General features: G+C 43.3%; 1 protein-coding gene across 6 annotated transcripts in view; it reads right to left on the bottom strand.

Moving 5' to 3' along the window:
- The window catches only part of Mms19 (MMS19 nucleotide excision repair protein), a 57,317-nt gene that overhangs the window by 10,543 nt on the left and 29,381 nt on the right, over positions 1 to 17,393 (bottom strand). For all 6 annotated transcript variants that reach the window (XM_084591153.1, XM_084591156.1, XM_084591157.1 and 3 more), the window contains 4 exons: positions 9,472 to 9,563; positions 9,272 to 9,391; positions 1,425 to 1,644; positions 1,305 to 1,359 (listed from right to left, as the gene is read on the bottom strand). In XM_084591153.1, the coding sequence (XP_084447279.1) occupies positions 1,305 to 1,359; positions 1,425 to 1,644; positions 9,272 to 9,391; positions 9,472 to 9,563 (487 nt within the window). The remainder of the gene's footprint in view (positions 1 to 1,304; positions 1,360 to 1,424; positions 1,645 to 9,271; positions 9,392 to 9,471; positions 9,564 to 17,393) is intronic.

The following is a 17,393-nucleotide window of genomic DNA, read 5'->3' as shown; positions in this document are numbered from 1 at the left end:
ACAGAGCGAGTATCATCAAAACATAAGAAAAATTCAGCCGAAATACATGGCACATGGGGTTTAACACCTTGAAAAGCCTGTGGCTACAAGGGGTACTATAGCGGAAGGCTCCAAACCAACCTCAATCATATGGGTGTCTTTAACATACATCAATATTGCATTACAGACATGTGCCTTACAGTTCACCTCCATCAAAATGTGGCTGCTGCAGCCCAGATTGAGCCTATGCCTTCTGATTCAGCAGCCAAACCACTGAGCCACCATGGTGGGGCCCACCTGAAATAATCAGACTGATATGAATGGGCATAAGTGGTGTGTAGCTAGCAGCTTTCAAAGCATTCAAAATGCATTTCAGGCCAATAACCTTCATGAATTATACTACAAATGCCAGTGCACCAGCATAGCAAAACTATGCATTTAGTGCCATTCTTTTCATGACATGCGTTGTAGAGTGGTTGCTAATCACAAAATGACCCAATCTGCTAAGTGCTATAAGCAATCATTCACTTAGGACTCTGAATGACAAGGGCAGCAGCATCCTCATTATTTTCCTACTTTCGAAATTTGGAATATATGTTGCAATGTTCTCTTTTCATATGGGGCAGTTTTAAATCAAGAAATCCAAACTAAAGGATGACAAAATGTTTTTCCTTGTTTTTATTGTCTGCCTATGCTTTTACAACTGTCAAAAATATGGAGATGGTACATATATATGCCACAACAGTTTGACGCACAATAAAATAATCCAAATGCAAGTGAGACGATGAAGTACAAGCTTTCTTCACGAGCATTTTCAACCAATGCAGTCAGCTCCTCATTAATTAACCTCCATTAATTAGAAAATTCAGATAATTTGAACTAGGAGCACGGTCCTGACCAATGCCTATGTAAGTCTACAGCATCGGACACTTGTTAATTTGGACATAAGCAGGCTCACTCCAGTTAATTCAGATGGGTGATCACATCGTGGTGCATTCCTGACTCAATATCTTTCTACGCTATGTTCCAGACTTCAGTGTACCGTTTGCATCCACATTTGTGGAAATCGCATTTAGCAGAGAACAGATATGACAGCGCTCAAGTCGCATTGCCTAAAGGGGATCATGAAAAAAAGTAATGCCACTGCCATTCACAAAGCAACCAATTCTGCAGTGCAAGGCTCTTGGCATCATGCTGATTCCCTTCTACACCAGAACATTGTTTTCCATTTATAAGTAACCGCTCCCTTGAACTTTCAAACAGTTTCCTGAGCCTGGAACAAGTTTTTGAAGGCTTATTACATTCAAAGGCAAAATGTTACTCACAAAAGGTGTGTGCAAGCAGAATTCTTCAACGTGGGAAACAATGTCTCTCACATCTCTGTAACAAGAAATAAAACTGTTTCAGTACCAATTCTGCAAACTTTGGAAGAAATACTAACTCACCTGCCACTGGAAATTTCAGAGAGCTTCTGCACCAGAACTGACACTTCGTTAAAGGTTTCAAAGCTCTCATTTTCATGCCCACATTTCACTGTATCCGTCCAAGCAAACACAACCTTTCTGAGCAGAGATGTATGGCAAAGGGTCACTCTATACTTTTCTGCTTGGCAAATGATCCCCACAAGGCATTTGGCCAACAGGTTCCGGTAGACTATATGATTATCTAGCAGATTAAAACATGAAAATTCATGAATAAAACAGTGTGACTGAGAGACCTGTGCATGATTTATCTGCTTGTGACAGGTGCCACAGTTAAACATCCTTGAAAGCAGTTTAGGCACAATTTTCCCAACGAAAGAATCAAGAGCAGCATGCAACGCTGTCAAGAAATGACCGTGAAGGCTCACCGATTCACATTTTTAAATCACCTTAAATTAAGTGAGCAAACATCAGCACAACACGCATTACATTTAGGTACTGCCACATGTCACAGTAAGTTTGCATCACAATGACAACAATAGCACAGTGTCACTCGATCAAAAACACATTTCATGCACAGTTTAAAAAAGAAGCAAAACAAAATATAAAATGAACACACACATTCTCCTACGGACAATAATAAACAACTCTTTCCCTATTACACCCACTGAGCATCTTTAGCACACTAATTATAAATATTTGTGACAATTTTGGAGCATGCCACGATGCTTACGGACACACTGCACCATATGGCATGTAATCAAACAACTGAAGCTTAGTTTTTCTTGTAGTTTCCTTATTTTTTTTTTTCTCTCGCAGCACCATTAACAATAACATCCACACTGATTTCAGACCCTTCCGTGTTGCTTACGAACATGCTGTGCCATGTGATTAGACAACTGAAGCTTCATTTTCAGTGTTGTTTTCTATTTTCTCTCAAGGTGCCATTTTTTTGAGTGCATTCCGAAGGTGCAGTAGCGTCGAAAACAAGAATGGCCAGCTTGAAAACTTTGCAAATCTTGTGACTTCGTCGAACTTGCAGTTATTTTATAAACTTTATTGACACCCCTAGCAGCAGCGAGTCTGAACATGCTGCCTTTATCGTCAGAAATCAGTCATGACAGCGAAGATGACAGAAACCAGGCTGAACATCAGCATCCACACGCTGGTTAGTTTCATTCTTGTCATTGTCCTCGTTTCGCGTGTCCGGTTATTATCTTGTGCCAAAATACTAATCAACTTAGAACTTCTGTATTGCTCAGACAGTGGCCAATAAGAGGCCAAACATTTTGTACATTCAAAAAAAAATTGACATTTTTTTCTTTTCAGGTAAAAGTGCATTTTTAAAGCCTTGGTAAATTTTTGTAAAGCACTTGACTGTTTCGCATGACCTTTTAAAATTCAAAATGAAGAACATGCTAATAGATGACAAAGTTCTCAAGGTACTTTGAAGACTATCTTGATGAAAGAGAACAGTGTGTGGTCATGAGTAACAGTAAGTCCGAATACATAGATATGACATCTGGAGTTTCACAGGGATCTGTTCTAGGACCATTGATGCTTTTAATACATATAAATGACATCACAACTAACATATCTTCTCACATTAGATTATTTGCTGACGATTGTGTTATTTACAGGACAATTTTCAGTAGCCGCAATAAAGCAATTCTGCAGGAAGAGTCAAACAACATAACCACACGGAACCAGTCTTGGAAGCTACAGCTGAATACTGAAAAATGTTATGAAACATTTTCGAGAAAAAAGGTGAATAGTTTTCGTTCGTATAAAATTGGATATAATACACTGAAAAAAACATCTAAAATAAAATATTTAGGTATTACTCTAACTAACAATCTCACATTCAATCAACACATTAATAGGATAATAAACAAAACAAGTGGTACTCTTAGTAAACCGGGCACTTTGTAATGCTCCCCACAAATTAAAACTTACAGCCTACCAGGCGCTGGTAAGACCACACATGGAGTAGACTAGCGTTGTACGGGACTCCCACCAATGCTATCTAATCGATAAATTGCAACGTATACAAAGCCGGGCAGCCAGGGTTCATACCAAAGCAATATTCAAGAGACGCTAGCGTCACTGACATGAAAGATACAATAGGACTAGAAATGTTGGAGGAAAGGTGACAAAAAAAGTAGGCTGAAGCTGATGCACTCCATATATTATAATGTGATGAAAATTTAGGGGCGAAAATATATTCAATCCCCCACCATGGTATTAGAACAGAAGAGGTGTGTGAATGGGCCACTCCACACCGAAGAGCAAGTGGCGACACCAATGCTTGAATTTCCCCAGGCTGCCGAGAGATGGCGCTGACTGTTGGCGGCCAAACGTGGACAGCAAAGAGGCGCCATCCGCATGACGAAAGCCAGGCTTCGTATGTGGTGGACAATAGTTGGACGCTGATAGTGCTCATAGCAGCTCTACCCTATTATTTCTCTTTCTCTCTCTTTTTTTTTTTCTATTCTCATTCGGCTAGGGCACATTAATGAGCCCACCTGATACAAAGGGTGCAGCCACAACTCATCATCATCATCATCGTGGGTTTGCTGGTTGTCGCAAGGAACGGCAGTCAGTTCTCGACTTGCATCGGCGCGCGTTTTATTTTCCTCACTCATTGCATGGTGCATTTCGCTGACACCCCACTCTATGCCTTTCTTCGATAATGGTATATTCTGCAATCATGCAATGTGGAAATAAATGCTTTGTTCCCTGCTGCAATACGAGCTACAAATCCTGCAAGGAAAAATTATCACTCTTTTTGGTGCCAAAAGACGACGAACGGCTTCAGCTGTGGTGACTGACATACCAAGAAAGGACCGAGCTATACAATGAACAAACTATGTTTGTGAGAGGCATTTCGAGCCCAGGTGTGTGTCCAAAACATGGACGGCAGAGTAAAATAGGCGTGTGCTGCAAAGCGTGCCGCATCACGCGTTGCTGGCACAGGAAGCGGTCCCCATGATATTCCCTGCCTCGTTGCCTAGCTTTCGAAAACTTCGAAAAGTAGAAAGCGACCCATCGAAAGGCAGCCCCCGGAACCGAAAAAGCAGGAGATCGTCAAACCTTATGTAGAAGCGTCAGGCGAAGGTAGCACGCGCTTCACACTACTGCACTGCATGGGCACGGGCCGGCCCAAAAGCCCGAGCACGACCCAGCCATGGGCACGTCTGGGCCGAGAAACGAGCATTTTTGCCCCAGGCTTAAATGTGCGGGCCTGGGCCGGACTGGGGCTTGTACACAGAGGGCCGAATTCTGGTTGATATTCACTTTTTCACAGTGAAATGCACATCTGCGACATCACAGCAGCAAAACCGACGAAATAATCATGGTACATGCTGAGAAAAACTTAGGTCTTCTTGACTTATTTACTTGTTACCGCACCGTGGTGGCTTAGTCACAGGGCTCTCGACTAGAGCTGTGCACGGGCTCGGGCCGCTCAAACGCCCTCTCCCTCGGGCTCGGGCCAGGCCTGGGCCAAGGTATATTTGTCCCGGGCGGGCCGGGCCAGCCCAGACACAACGCTCACGAATCCATGAAAGTTTTGCGAAAGTGAGAATAGTGCGATAAGCGTCTAGAATACACAGTATTTTTCCGCGTGTTCCCCATGCAAGAGCTTCCGAGTTCTTTTCCAGCGTCTACCCGCCTTTCCTCCCTACCTCCTCGCCGCGACCGGATATTTGATAGCCGTCAGTGACCGAGCAGAGGGGCTGCTTGCGGGCTACTTAGTTTCGAGTTTCGCATCTCCTCTTTGGTAACATCGGTGCTGATGTTTAGGTATCCGTTTTAAGATTCGTGCCGTGCTGTCGCCTATCAAACGTCTCTGCTATGGCTTACTTCTACCTCAGTCCTCAGTCCCTTTCAGAGTTGGGCCGAGCAGGCGGGTCTGTAGCGTCGGGCCCGGGCCGGGCTCGGGCTCAAAATTTCGGCCCGTGCGCTCCTCTACTCTTGATTACTGAGCTGGGATACCACAGTTTGATCCTAAATAATAGGCAGCATTTCGGTTGAGGCGGAAAGCATGGCAGGCATTTACTTAACGGTGTCAGTGCTCGTTGCAGAACCCCAGGTGGCCGAAGTGATCCGGAGGCCTCTGCTACAGCGTCCTCACAGCTTGAGCCGGTTTGGGACCTCATGCCCCAGAAACATAACCTTTTCTTTTTTTTTTGGTATCTACTACAGCTATCATATATTTCTCACATGAAAAAATTCAAGAGCAAAAGTGGGTATGGTTTCCTTTTTGATCTGTTGACTGGAACATTTCGTAACTGAAATAGCCGCAACAGCTCGACAGAGTTTAGAAATCTCCTTGATGATGAAATGAGATAAATCTTGTATGAGAAATTTTTAGATCGAGTCGATCAGCGTTGTAAAGAATTATACACACGCCGGCGATGTTAAACGATACAAACAAACGTGTTAAATTTTTAAAAATAAATTTGTTAAAAGATAACCTTTTATTTTTCAATGAATGCGATTTCACGGATTGAAATCATGACCGAACTGGTCGCCTTTAAGCAGAAGCGAAATGCAATAGAGCTGACGCATTTTATGGTGTGTTTGAAGACTATAAACGGCCAAAGCTAGCATGTTCTTTTACTGTGAATTTCTAATAGCGAGTTATGACGGAAGACGAAAGATTCCAATGGCCGTACTCTGCCCGAATCCGAGCGAGTCAACCCGCATGTCTACGATCGCTGAGCTTTGGCATTGATGGCCTCAAACAGTCGCGCCACCTGTCGGAGGTCGGGCACACTACAAGCAGCGGCGTGCCGCGTCGGCGAGGCTCGTTCATACACCTAACTTTTCCAACACCATGGCCCCCATTACCTGTCAGCCAGAAGGGACAACGGAAATAAGATTTGCGAAATTAGGTGCAACACGAATTACATCAAATTCTCCTTTAAAAAAAAATCACTGAATCGAATGCACTTCCAGCGCATGTGCTGAGTGGCAGCAGCAGCACTTTTGTTTCCTTACTGAATGATATTTAGTTCCACTGTACATTGCATGTTTCCGTTCACAATATCTGTTTGCATTTTTTGTTTGGAATAACCTGATGCTATCTGTGAAGCCCACTTCCCTGCTCTAATGCCTTGGTGATGCAGGATACCATTGTAAATAAATAAATAAATAAATAAAATAAATATTTTGGTAAAATCTCGTTTTTGGCAATTTGCATATTTTGTTCTGCAAACTTTTATGCCTCTAAATTGCCCATATATTTAGCTTCCATTTCATGTGTAACAAAACATATTGAATCTAATAGCTCTTGCACAAAAAAATAAAAATAAAAAAGACCACAGACACCTACAAAAAACTAGATTTTCCCACGGTAAGGAATGAGTTAAATGTGGGTGAATTCTCATTAATGAATGCAATACGATTTGAGTAATATATATATATATATATATATATATATATATATATATATATATATATATAGCTGACACCTACATATTCAAGACTGAAATAGTGAACATACTGCCAACAACAGTTCCTTATGTATATCATAATGAAACTGGTCATTTTCCCGGCATTTGTTTGCTGATTACCTTACCAAGGCCTTCAAATCAGCCGGCCTTGACATAACACATAGCGTAAAGGCCGAACCACATGGCAGTGTTCTTTCAGCGCCGCATCAGCATCTCGGCTATCAGCGTCGCCGGAGGTGCACTTCTGGCGCTTGAAGCGAGGAGACGCTGAAAGACGCAGGCATCTGGTGGTGCAAGATCTCAGCGCCAACGTCGCAAATGATTCGCAGGTGGGGACGAATGACAAGCCACAGGCGCAACTTGTTTCAGCGAAAGCAAGAGCTCCTCTTTTGTCCACATGCATGCCTGCGCCTTTGTTCCCCTTGCCTCCCCCACCCTCCTCAGTAAGGGCCCATCGTCGCTGAATAGCACGATTTTAGCTGCGGAACGGGAACAATGCATTGGCTTGCAAATGCCAGTTTGTACGCCGTCATGTTTGGTCACCCTTTCTAGCGCGCGCCAAGCAATGACGCGACGCAGAAGAAACACTGCCATGTGGTCAGGCCTCAAGAGGATTATCACACAGCTCCTGCCCTCCCCATTAGATCACGTTTTACGTGGCACTCGCAGTATCACAAGCAGTTCCGTGTCCGCTGCTATGATGGAGGGTGGTGCTGGTGAACACTCTCAAGGATAGTTTAGACACAATAAATACCTAAAAAAGCTGAATATTAAACAGCCATCGCCACTGCTCAGTGGTACAGCATCGGACTCTAAATTCAGAAGTTGAACTTTCAGATCTCACCAGTGGCACGTGCTTGTTTTTTCTACTTCCTAAACAATTACTTCCACAATGAATTATTTCACATTTATCAACAACAAAAGAAACGTTCCCAATGTTTTCCTTTCGGTCAGCTGCTGGTGACTCCTTTCTTATATGTCTCATAATAAAACCCCTTATTTTCTTTATACTATAGTATTATTGCGATTCTAAGCACCCCCCTATTATCACAAAAAAACATGGGAAAAAAAGAATGTTTGAATGCGAATCTAAGCATCCCCTTTTTTGCGAGGAAAAGAGCATAGACAAGCCTGCCAGTGCGCTTGCTACTTAGTCAATACGGAGCCGTCAGAGTCCCGAGGTGCGTTAGAGGCAAGACCTCCAGCTCCTTGTGTTGCTACGTCTTAACACTACACGACAGCTGGCGGCTCAGAAAACCAAAAATCGGATGAAAGTGACCCCAATCACTCTATCAGCGTCCCGTAGACATGGAATCGGCAGCCATTCAGCAGAGCTTGACAGGTTTTGTAGGCATCTCGGAGCCGAGTTGCTTTGTTTACTGTCAGCTGTTTGACAGCCATAACAGAAGTTTGAATTTCAAGAGGCTACCACAGCATGATTTTCAAGCAAACTGTAATCGTGTTTGCCAAAGATGTTTGCCAAATTTGTTTGTCAAATAAAGTATTATTTCTCGCACCCATCTTGTCAAGCTATTACCTTAGCCCAAATAGAAAAGTTGTAGCTCTCATAATGGGTATGCAAGTGTGTCAGCTAAGGAACACTATCATTTCAAAAATCTTGAAGATGTAATAACCGTTTGTGCATAGATAACTTCTAGGTAGTTCATTGTGCAGAATAAGGCCAATTGCGGGCTCTCCGACTGATTTTTAGGACATGGTGGTCAATGTGTTTACTGAGGAATAACAACAGATTAACTAGCGTGACGAGAATAAAAACAAATAAACTGCCACATAATAAAAACCATCGATGCCATTGGCTGGAGGGACTCCTTTGAGGGGCATTTGATGCTTTATTCTTAAGCTGTATCAAAGCACAATTATACCTTTGCAGCTGCCTTGGTTTTAGTGACTGCCCGCTTTGGTTGATGTGACAGCATGAAAATTAAGGTTAGCTCTGCCCCTAATTAGCATGTAAAAACAAGTGATGCAATAAAGTGCACAAGGATCTAGATGCTGACATGAGTTCTTTTTTTCCTGCCATGTACACAATGAACAAGTGTGTCAAAAAGGCTCCAGAAAGAAGTCTACATGCAAATTTGGCATGCTCATATGGTCACGCATTAATGACAACACCTTAGTGCAGATGTGCACACAAAAGGCCACAGTAGCAGTCTTAATTTTGCATGTCTACAACAGAACTGAAAACAACGCGACCAAGTAAGCAATGTATGGAGGCAGTGTGGGGGCAGCGTGGGGCAAGTCCGCAAAAAACGATACAGAAAGCAACACTCGAATTCAGTAGTGCTCACCTCGCAGGTTCCTTTGCTCTTTTGTGCCACATGTTTTGCACTGTCCTGTAGCATTACCATGCCTACAATAAATGGCCCTACAGCTTTAGTGGCAAACACTCACCTTTAGTAGCACGGATGAAGCTATCCACAACACATGGCAGCATAACAGCCAGAGATAATGTGCTGCCAGAACATGCAGTTGCCATGCTCAAGATCCTTTCAGATTTTCCAGGGCTATAACCTAAATCATCAAAAAGTATCATGAAACCTGTACGTTACCAAAATGTGCACATCAATGAATATGAAAGTCTTCCTTAATACCTTCTGCAATTTCTTGCTTCAGTATGTGCCACAGGTCATGTCCTAAGCAATTAGTTTCTGCAGCTGCTGCCAGCAAAAAAATATGTTCATCCCTGAAAAAGGTAATGTTTAAATGCCTTGTAAAACAAGAAAATAAAAAAACTACTTTATTTATTTACAATATCTAACAGCAGCTATGTATCTCTTTTTAGCATCCTGTATATGCAATTTTTATGCCCAAGATTTTCACATTTTGGAGACGTGATTATTTGAGATGCTGAAAAACCCCTCATGCACAAAAAGGAAATTCTGAAAGATACCTATGAGAAACACTCAAGTGTGCAAAGCATAATTACTCATATTAAATACTAAGAATCAAGTAAAGAACCCATGTTTATGATAGGAGCCTGGCAATGAAGCCTGGAAAGATAACCCCACCATCAAAGTAGACAGAAAGACAAGGACAAGAAAAGATATACAAATAGGACACTGACTAAAACTGATCTTATTGAGGCTTTGCCACTGCACATATACTGTGGCAAACAATCTCAAACAAAACCACATAAAATGACATGACAAAAATTGTGCATGTGGCAATGATGGCACATGAACTGTGCGTATTTTTCCTATCATTTAAGAAAATGTTTACTGGACAGTGCTATTGGACAGTGACTACAGCTCAAAGGAGAGAATCCTGCTAATGCGTCTTTGAGAGCATAAGCTCGTACTTCTCAAGTTTGGCGATTTCTGTTGGTCTGTCGGTGGCTCCAAATTCAAGATGATGGATGCATCCCGTGACTATTAAGGGCTTAAGTTAGAAATTTCTCAAAGTCCAAAGCAGTTGTTCACCATGGTGGTTTGCCACCCTAGCAATCCAATATGCCATCATCCTTAAGCTCCACCCTAAACCATGTGCTGCCACCAAGATGGCAACCACGCCACGGCCCTCCTGGATTAAGTGGTGCCAAGATGGCACCACTTTGGCACGCCAGTGGCGGCCATCTGGTGGTGCCGCTGGTGGCACGCTGGAGGTGCCATCTTGGTTCGCGCCTCACACGCATATGGCTCCCGGACCACCAGTTGCTCCTTATGCTGTTGTTCCGCTATATATATGCCACCCGGATGGGTACCGGGATTGGGTCACTTAGAGTTATCATTGCTGTCAAAATTGTGGCCCACCCGTTTGGCGCAGAGTTCAGAGTGGTGGCAGACGATTTGGTATGATATGAAGCACAAAATTACTAGTCAAGTTAAGATCCAGCATGTGTGAGGGACTCGCAGCAACGACCTTTGGTCCTCGAAATCGTAATGAGGGCAATCTTCGGTGGGCCGTGGTGGCCAAACCAGTGGTCACTAAGGGATGTCACTTCGACGCAGAGGGACTCCACTTCGTCGCCTTCGGAGTGCCATAACGACCGAACTTGTGGTCACAGAGGGACACTACTTCACTTCGTCGCAGACCTTTGGAGGGCCGTGGTGGTCGAACCAGTGGTCGCAGAGGGACGCCACTTCGTTGCACTAAAGAAAGTGAAGCAATGTGTGCAACAAGAGCATCACGACATGCACAGCAATCGACGCATTCAGCATTTAAACATACCAGCTTATGCTCTTGCATTTCAATGCAGACCTTTGGAGGTGTCTGCAATTTTTGCAATGAAAAAGGTTTTCATACATAGTCCATTGATTTTTCTTTCTAGACATGGCTAATGTTTCCTGGTTATTTCTTCCCTGTATGTGTACTTCACTTGTCCTCACCTTTGTGCTATTAGAATAATTCTACCATGTTTGCAACGTCATATGCCAAGCTCGAGAGCAGGTTGCAGAAACTCTGTATAATATGACTAACCCACTACAGTGAATATGCCAGAATGAAATGTACGTCATAGTGAAGTAGTTTCGATTCTCTGTCTGCAAATCACATAAAGAAATGCAATTATTTCCCTTCACAACAATTTTTTGTGCACAGTTCTACATCGACTAAGTTATTGCAAAAAAGCAGCCATTTATTTTTGTCTCTTTGCACATTTAAATAAAGCATGCAGTTCAAAATCTCCGGTAGTTTCACAAAAAACAGCCGCCGAAGTTATATTCTACTTCCAGTGGTGCTGCTAATATCCCCAGCGTAACGGAATGAATATGCATACATGTGCATGCGCACAAAATTGCAATCAAGCGCACAATCATGATATGATCCGGTGTACAACTGTGACGGCTTTGCCCACGGCACTAGACTTAGTGCATGCGACCCGTGGCCGTTGGAGCAAGGCAGGTTATGGTTAGCTGCATTTTCACTTACTTTGCCAAGAAAGATGTGACAGAAATGAGCTGCATGTTCATTTCAATGTGAAGTTACTGTTCCAGCAGTAACAAGAAAGTAGTAACTACTTCCTAAGAGCTTCTGCCGCGGCTTCAGTGTGGAGCATGTTAGGCCCAACGACACCAAGCAAGAGGTGCATGGCCAATTCGCACAGTTGCTCAGCGTACTGGCAACCAGCACAAGGCACACACAACGACACTGAAGCCCCCTACATGGATTGCAGGTAACATGCTGCCTGCCAGGGTTGCCACTGGTGGCTACTTTTTGCCAAATTGGCAAAATTTAAGAGGCCCGTGGCGACCAAATATTATTATTGGTGACATGACGAATTTTTGGTGATTTCTGAATAAGGTCTCGCGATGCGAGTTCTAAACCCAATGTCTTCCCAACAAACGAACAGCAATGTTCTCTTCACGTTTCTAGGGCGTAGGATGCCCTTGTGGGGGCCACATATGTCTCATGAATGCTTCGACCCCATGCACTTAGCCGACTCAGAGGCACTGGTGCAGTTTTTGCGCACTCATGCACTGCCAAGTGTTCGGCTGGGATGTGTTCGACACGAGTGCCACCGTGATTGCCGCATGGTAGAGTGTGGTAAAATCCAGTCTTGCAGCGCATGCTAACAGGCGCACATGTCAATGCAGCTGTATTTTACTCTATAATGACTGAAAGCAAGCTTCGACGAAGATCGAGAAAAAAAAAATAGACGAAGCATGCCACTTGGCACATTTGAAAGAAATGTTAAATGTAATAGCAATCGCAACTCAAATTTTTTGTGCTGTACTTGTTCGGCCACCGGCTGACAACTCGTGCATCTGGTTGAAGCTCTATAATGTATACATCGAAATTGGCAAGCACAGAGCCGTTATGTGGTGACTGGGGCGCCAGACAAATCTGAACCACCATAACCATAACATTTTGTGAGCATGTGCTGTCGTCCCACATTACCCACCATTTGTACGAAGGTAGGAAAGCCTCCGAGATCTTCTCCGAGGCTCCGGAGAAAGAAAGCAAAAATATTAAAGGGCAGTCTGCGAGTGTTTCTCACATTCGACTGACTCACGTACATACTTACTGCGCACTGACGCGGAGATTGCGCCTCAGGAGCCTTATGCCTCAGCTAGTGTTTATTACACCTCAGCCGAAGACACGTACCATCAAACACTCTTTGCATTACATATATTTCATCTGTTGCTGTCATAAGAATGCCTCCAGGTTACATACAAAAAAAACGTTAAATGATATTTCCTTGGATGACAAGATAAGGTTACAGAGGGAAACAAATGCAGGCCATATGGCAATTAAGTTGACGTGATATTCACAAGAAATCAGTTGACAAAAACGCTCTCCCATCGTGGGTGCAGGAGATAGGTTATTATGATAAACGGCCTTGTACGCAATTTGCATTTTATTACTACTGTTTTTACGACAGTTGGATACAAACAAATTAAGCCTGCATTTACACTTGTGGCTAATGGACAATAATTAAGAGCCGGAGCTTGCTCCGGTTCCAAGAAGAAAATGAACTGCAAGGCTTCTTTATGTTAAAAGACAGCTTCATTCTATGGCACCCCCCCCCCCCCCCCCCCCCCATAGCAAGCCTTCGAATAAAAAAAAAAAGCCTGCAGCAGCCGCCACACACAATTCCCCCATGACAAAAAATAGTTCGCTGTAAAACCTTTTCTGGCTACCTAAATACCAAGCTAAGCACCAGACCAAATTATAAGCTCAAGATTTTCTATACATCTGGTTTGTTCGGTATAGTCAAATATCAAAAAATGATATCGCTTACTGTTCACCGGAGTAATACACACAGGGCATACAATTCTCCCATAGTTAGCAACTGCTATAACCTTACGTTTATAGTGTTCATAGTGTGGCGGTATTTTTGGTGAAATTTAAATGAAAAATGGCTACTTTTGCCGACATTTTTCCCGCCATCTGGCGACATTGACCCAAAACTCAGTGGCAACCTTGTGCCTGCTCGATGTGTAAAGTATTGATTTTGATGCGCATGTGATGTGAGCGTAAGCAGACTTCATCAATGTCAAAATGCTGCCAGGCAGAACAGTCTCAGGATAACCTATGATGAATGAATAGGAGAGGTGACTGAACGGCGCCCTGGCTACGGTGTAGGCGTTTCTCAGCGGCTGTGCATGGTAAGGCCGCTCGCCAACAGATAGCATGTAGGTCCAGGATAGCACTGCTTCCAGTTGTCACAAAGCAGGCTCTTCAGTTTTTTCCGCATAACGTTTTCCACGGACTTGTTTTTATAACCTTAAAACAGGAAGAAGGCGTTCCATGCCTCACTGCATGATGGCATACAGCTTTTCTGCCACCTGCAGAACATCTAGTCTGTTCAGCTATCACAGCAGATCACACTGCTACCAAGTGATATCACTCATTACCACACTAGTACCAGGTGGCACCACCTGGCACTAGTGCCTAACGGTATTACCCATTACCTCACTGACACCAACTGGTACCACTCGTTACTATACTGGCACCACGTAGAACACATAATTGCCACATTGGCATCAGGTAGTAACACTGATCACCACAATGGTATCAATGGCACTACTGATTACTATGCTGATATTAGGCGGTATCACCTAATTACCACACTGGTTGTCACTGAGGAGTTACTCCAACAATCAGTGACACATGCCCCTTACACAGTAACAGCAAAAAATCTCTCATGATATGTGTTGCCCTCACAAAGCTACATAAGCATCCTGTTATTTTTTTTCCCCTTTGCATTGTATTCTGCGGGCAAGTGGTGCTACTCTACCCAGAATGCAATTTTGGCAGGCCTACTCCGAGTTCAACATTTTGGATGCTGCGTGAGAGTTGGTGGTAGCCAGTGCAACTGTCACTTCCTCTAACATTAGCACGTAACTAGTTTTTACCCAGAGCCCACACACCCTATTTCCCTCGTGCACCACTGCAATGGTGCAGATGCTCTCCTTCCCAAATAAAAGTGGACTCCAGTAGAATTTGCTCAGATGTACCCATTCTAACTGGAAAAGCACTTTTTGAGTTGAATTTCCAGCTGGAAAGGGATGAGATTCAAGCTGGAGTTCCTCCAGCTGGACCTTGACAGGAGTTGTAAGTTTTCCAGCTGGAAAGGGATGAGATTCTAGCAGGAGTTCCTTCAGCTGGAGCTTGACTGGCGTTGTAGTAAATTTTTCAGCTGGAAAGAGGTGAGATTCAGACTGGAGTTCATCCAGTTGGAGCTTGACTGGAGTTGTACATTTTTCAGGTGAAAAGGGATGAGATTCTAGCTGGAGTTCCTTTAGCTGAAGCTTCACTGGGATTGTAAATTTTCCAGCTGGAAAACAACTAGATTCTAGCAGGAGTTCCTCCAGCTAGACCTTAACTGAAATTGTAAATTTTTCAGCTGGAAAGGAATGAAATTCCAGCTGGAGTTCCTTTAGCTGAAGTTTCACTGGGATTGTAAATTTTCCAGCTGGAAAACAATGAGATTCTAGCAGGAGTTCCTCCAGCTAGACCTTGACTGAAATTGCAAATTTTTCAGCTGGAAAGGAATGAAATTCCAGCTGGTGTTCCACCAGATAGAGCTTGACTGGAGTTGTGAATTTTGCAGCTGGAAAGGGATGAGATTCAAGCTGAAGTTCCTCCAGCTGGAGCTTGGCAGGAGTTGCACATTTTCCAGCTGGAAAGGGATGAGATTTTAGCAGGAGTTCCTCTAACTGGAGCTTGACTGGAGTTGCAAATTTTCTAGCCGGAAAGGGATGAGTTTCCAGCTGGTGTTCCTCCAGATGGAGCTTGACTGGAATTGTAAATTTTCCAGCTGGAAAGGGATGAGATTCTAGCAGGAGTTCCTCCAGCTGGATGTTGACTGGAATTGTAAATTTTTCAGCTGGAAAGGGATGAGATTCCAGCTGGTGTTCCTCCAGATGGAGCTTGACTGGAGTTGCGAATTTTGCAGCTGGAAAGGGATGAGATTCAAGCTGAAGTTCCTCCAGCTGGATGTTGAGTGGAATTGTAAATTTTTCAGCTGGAAAGGAATGAGATTCCAGCTGGTGTTCTTCCAGCTGGAGCTTGACTAGAGTTGTGAATTTTGCAGCTGGAAAGGGGTGAGATTCAAGCTGCAGTTCCTCCAGCTGGAGCTTGACTGGAGTTGTAAATTTTCCAGCTGGAAAGGAATGAGATTTTAGCTGGGGTTCCTCCAGGTGAAGCTTGAATGGAGATGTAAATTTTCCAGCTTGAAACCGGAATATTCAAGCTGGACATAACTTTTGGTTCACTAATCCAGCTGGAAATACTGTCATTCCAGCTGGAATTGCCCTTTTACAGCTGGAAAAGTGTGATTTCTTTCTCGAAGGATGGGCCGCACGTGGTTAAATAATCCAGCTGGAAATGAAATCTTTTTTTCTGCACGGCCAGATTGGCTGGACCCACTGCATACACATAGCATGTGCCTGTCTTACTACTGTAGATATTTTGAATAAATTCTGCCCTGGGTTTACGGCTCCCATAATACTCCCAATTCATATTCTCGAGGTGCAGCTTAACTGCCAAAGTATTTTCCCTTACATCCAGGACATGGACTAAGTTCGGTGGTGGGGAGCTGAGCATGACTGGGGTCCTGGAGGTCTTGTCTGTCGGAGGAGCACTAAGCACTATTTTTCATCACAGATATTTTCAGTATTGATGAAACCAGCTTAGAAATGAAATGTTTGCATTGCAGAGATGAGTGACACAATGCCAGCAGTTCATATGTGGTTTGAAGCCTTAGTAAAAACAATTTCATGGTGCCAATAAAGTAATGGCCTTTACAGTTATATTTATCAAAACATATGACACCCATGAAAAAATGAATTCATGCAGAAGCTAACACGAACAATGACATAGCCAAAAATTTCTCTGGTCATAATAGCGCATTTACGATGATAATGGAAAAGTTCTGAATTCCACACTTGAGCTCACATGTGATTTTGTGATCCTTAGACGTTCAGAAATCATAAAAATATTACACTATTAATTTTCTCTTAATATCCCATTTGTCTACATACCTGTCAATAAATTAGGGGCAAAATTGTCGCAGTTCACAACTTTTATCCAACATTTTCAATGCCTAGGAATTGAAGGATTAAAAAAATACTTGAAATAAACTGACATATGTACAAAGGGGGTATGTCCTGTGGCAGACCTTACTGCACAGGGGTAGCTCAGAAACAAAAATTAGGGGTGTACGAATATTGAAAATTTCAAATATTAATCAAATATGTTTGTTACTCGGTCCATATTCATAGCCGAAACACTGATATTTGAAATTCTCCGAATATTCAAAAATTACTGAATACAGCGAACATTTTCTAATTTACCAAAGTTTCACCGCACTGCGTGCTTCACCACGATGCCTGACTGCATGGACTGTGTAGTGAAGTATCATCAAAACGCGACGGGACTGTTTCGTGAGGAGGGACCTTCCCTTTTGTGAAGAGGGCCTTCCCGATAGTATGCGCAAAGTGAAGCATTTGACGAAACCAGGAAAAAACATTATGGTGTCGCAGCGCTGGCAGACTAGGACAAAAGGACTAGGGACACACACAACTGTCAGCGCAGTTGTGTGTGTCCCTAGTCCTTTTGTCCTTGTCTG

Source organism: Amblyomma maculatum, chromosome 1 (assembly GCF_055883805.1).
Source record: "Amblyomma maculatum isolate TAMU_Amacu chromosome 1, ASM5588380v1, whole genome shotgun sequence".
Classification (NCBI taxonomy): Eukaryota; Metazoa; Arthropoda; class Arachnida; order Ixodida; family Ixodidae; genus Amblyomma; species Amblyomma maculatum.
This window is presented reverse-complemented; position numbering and strand designations above follow the sequence as displayed.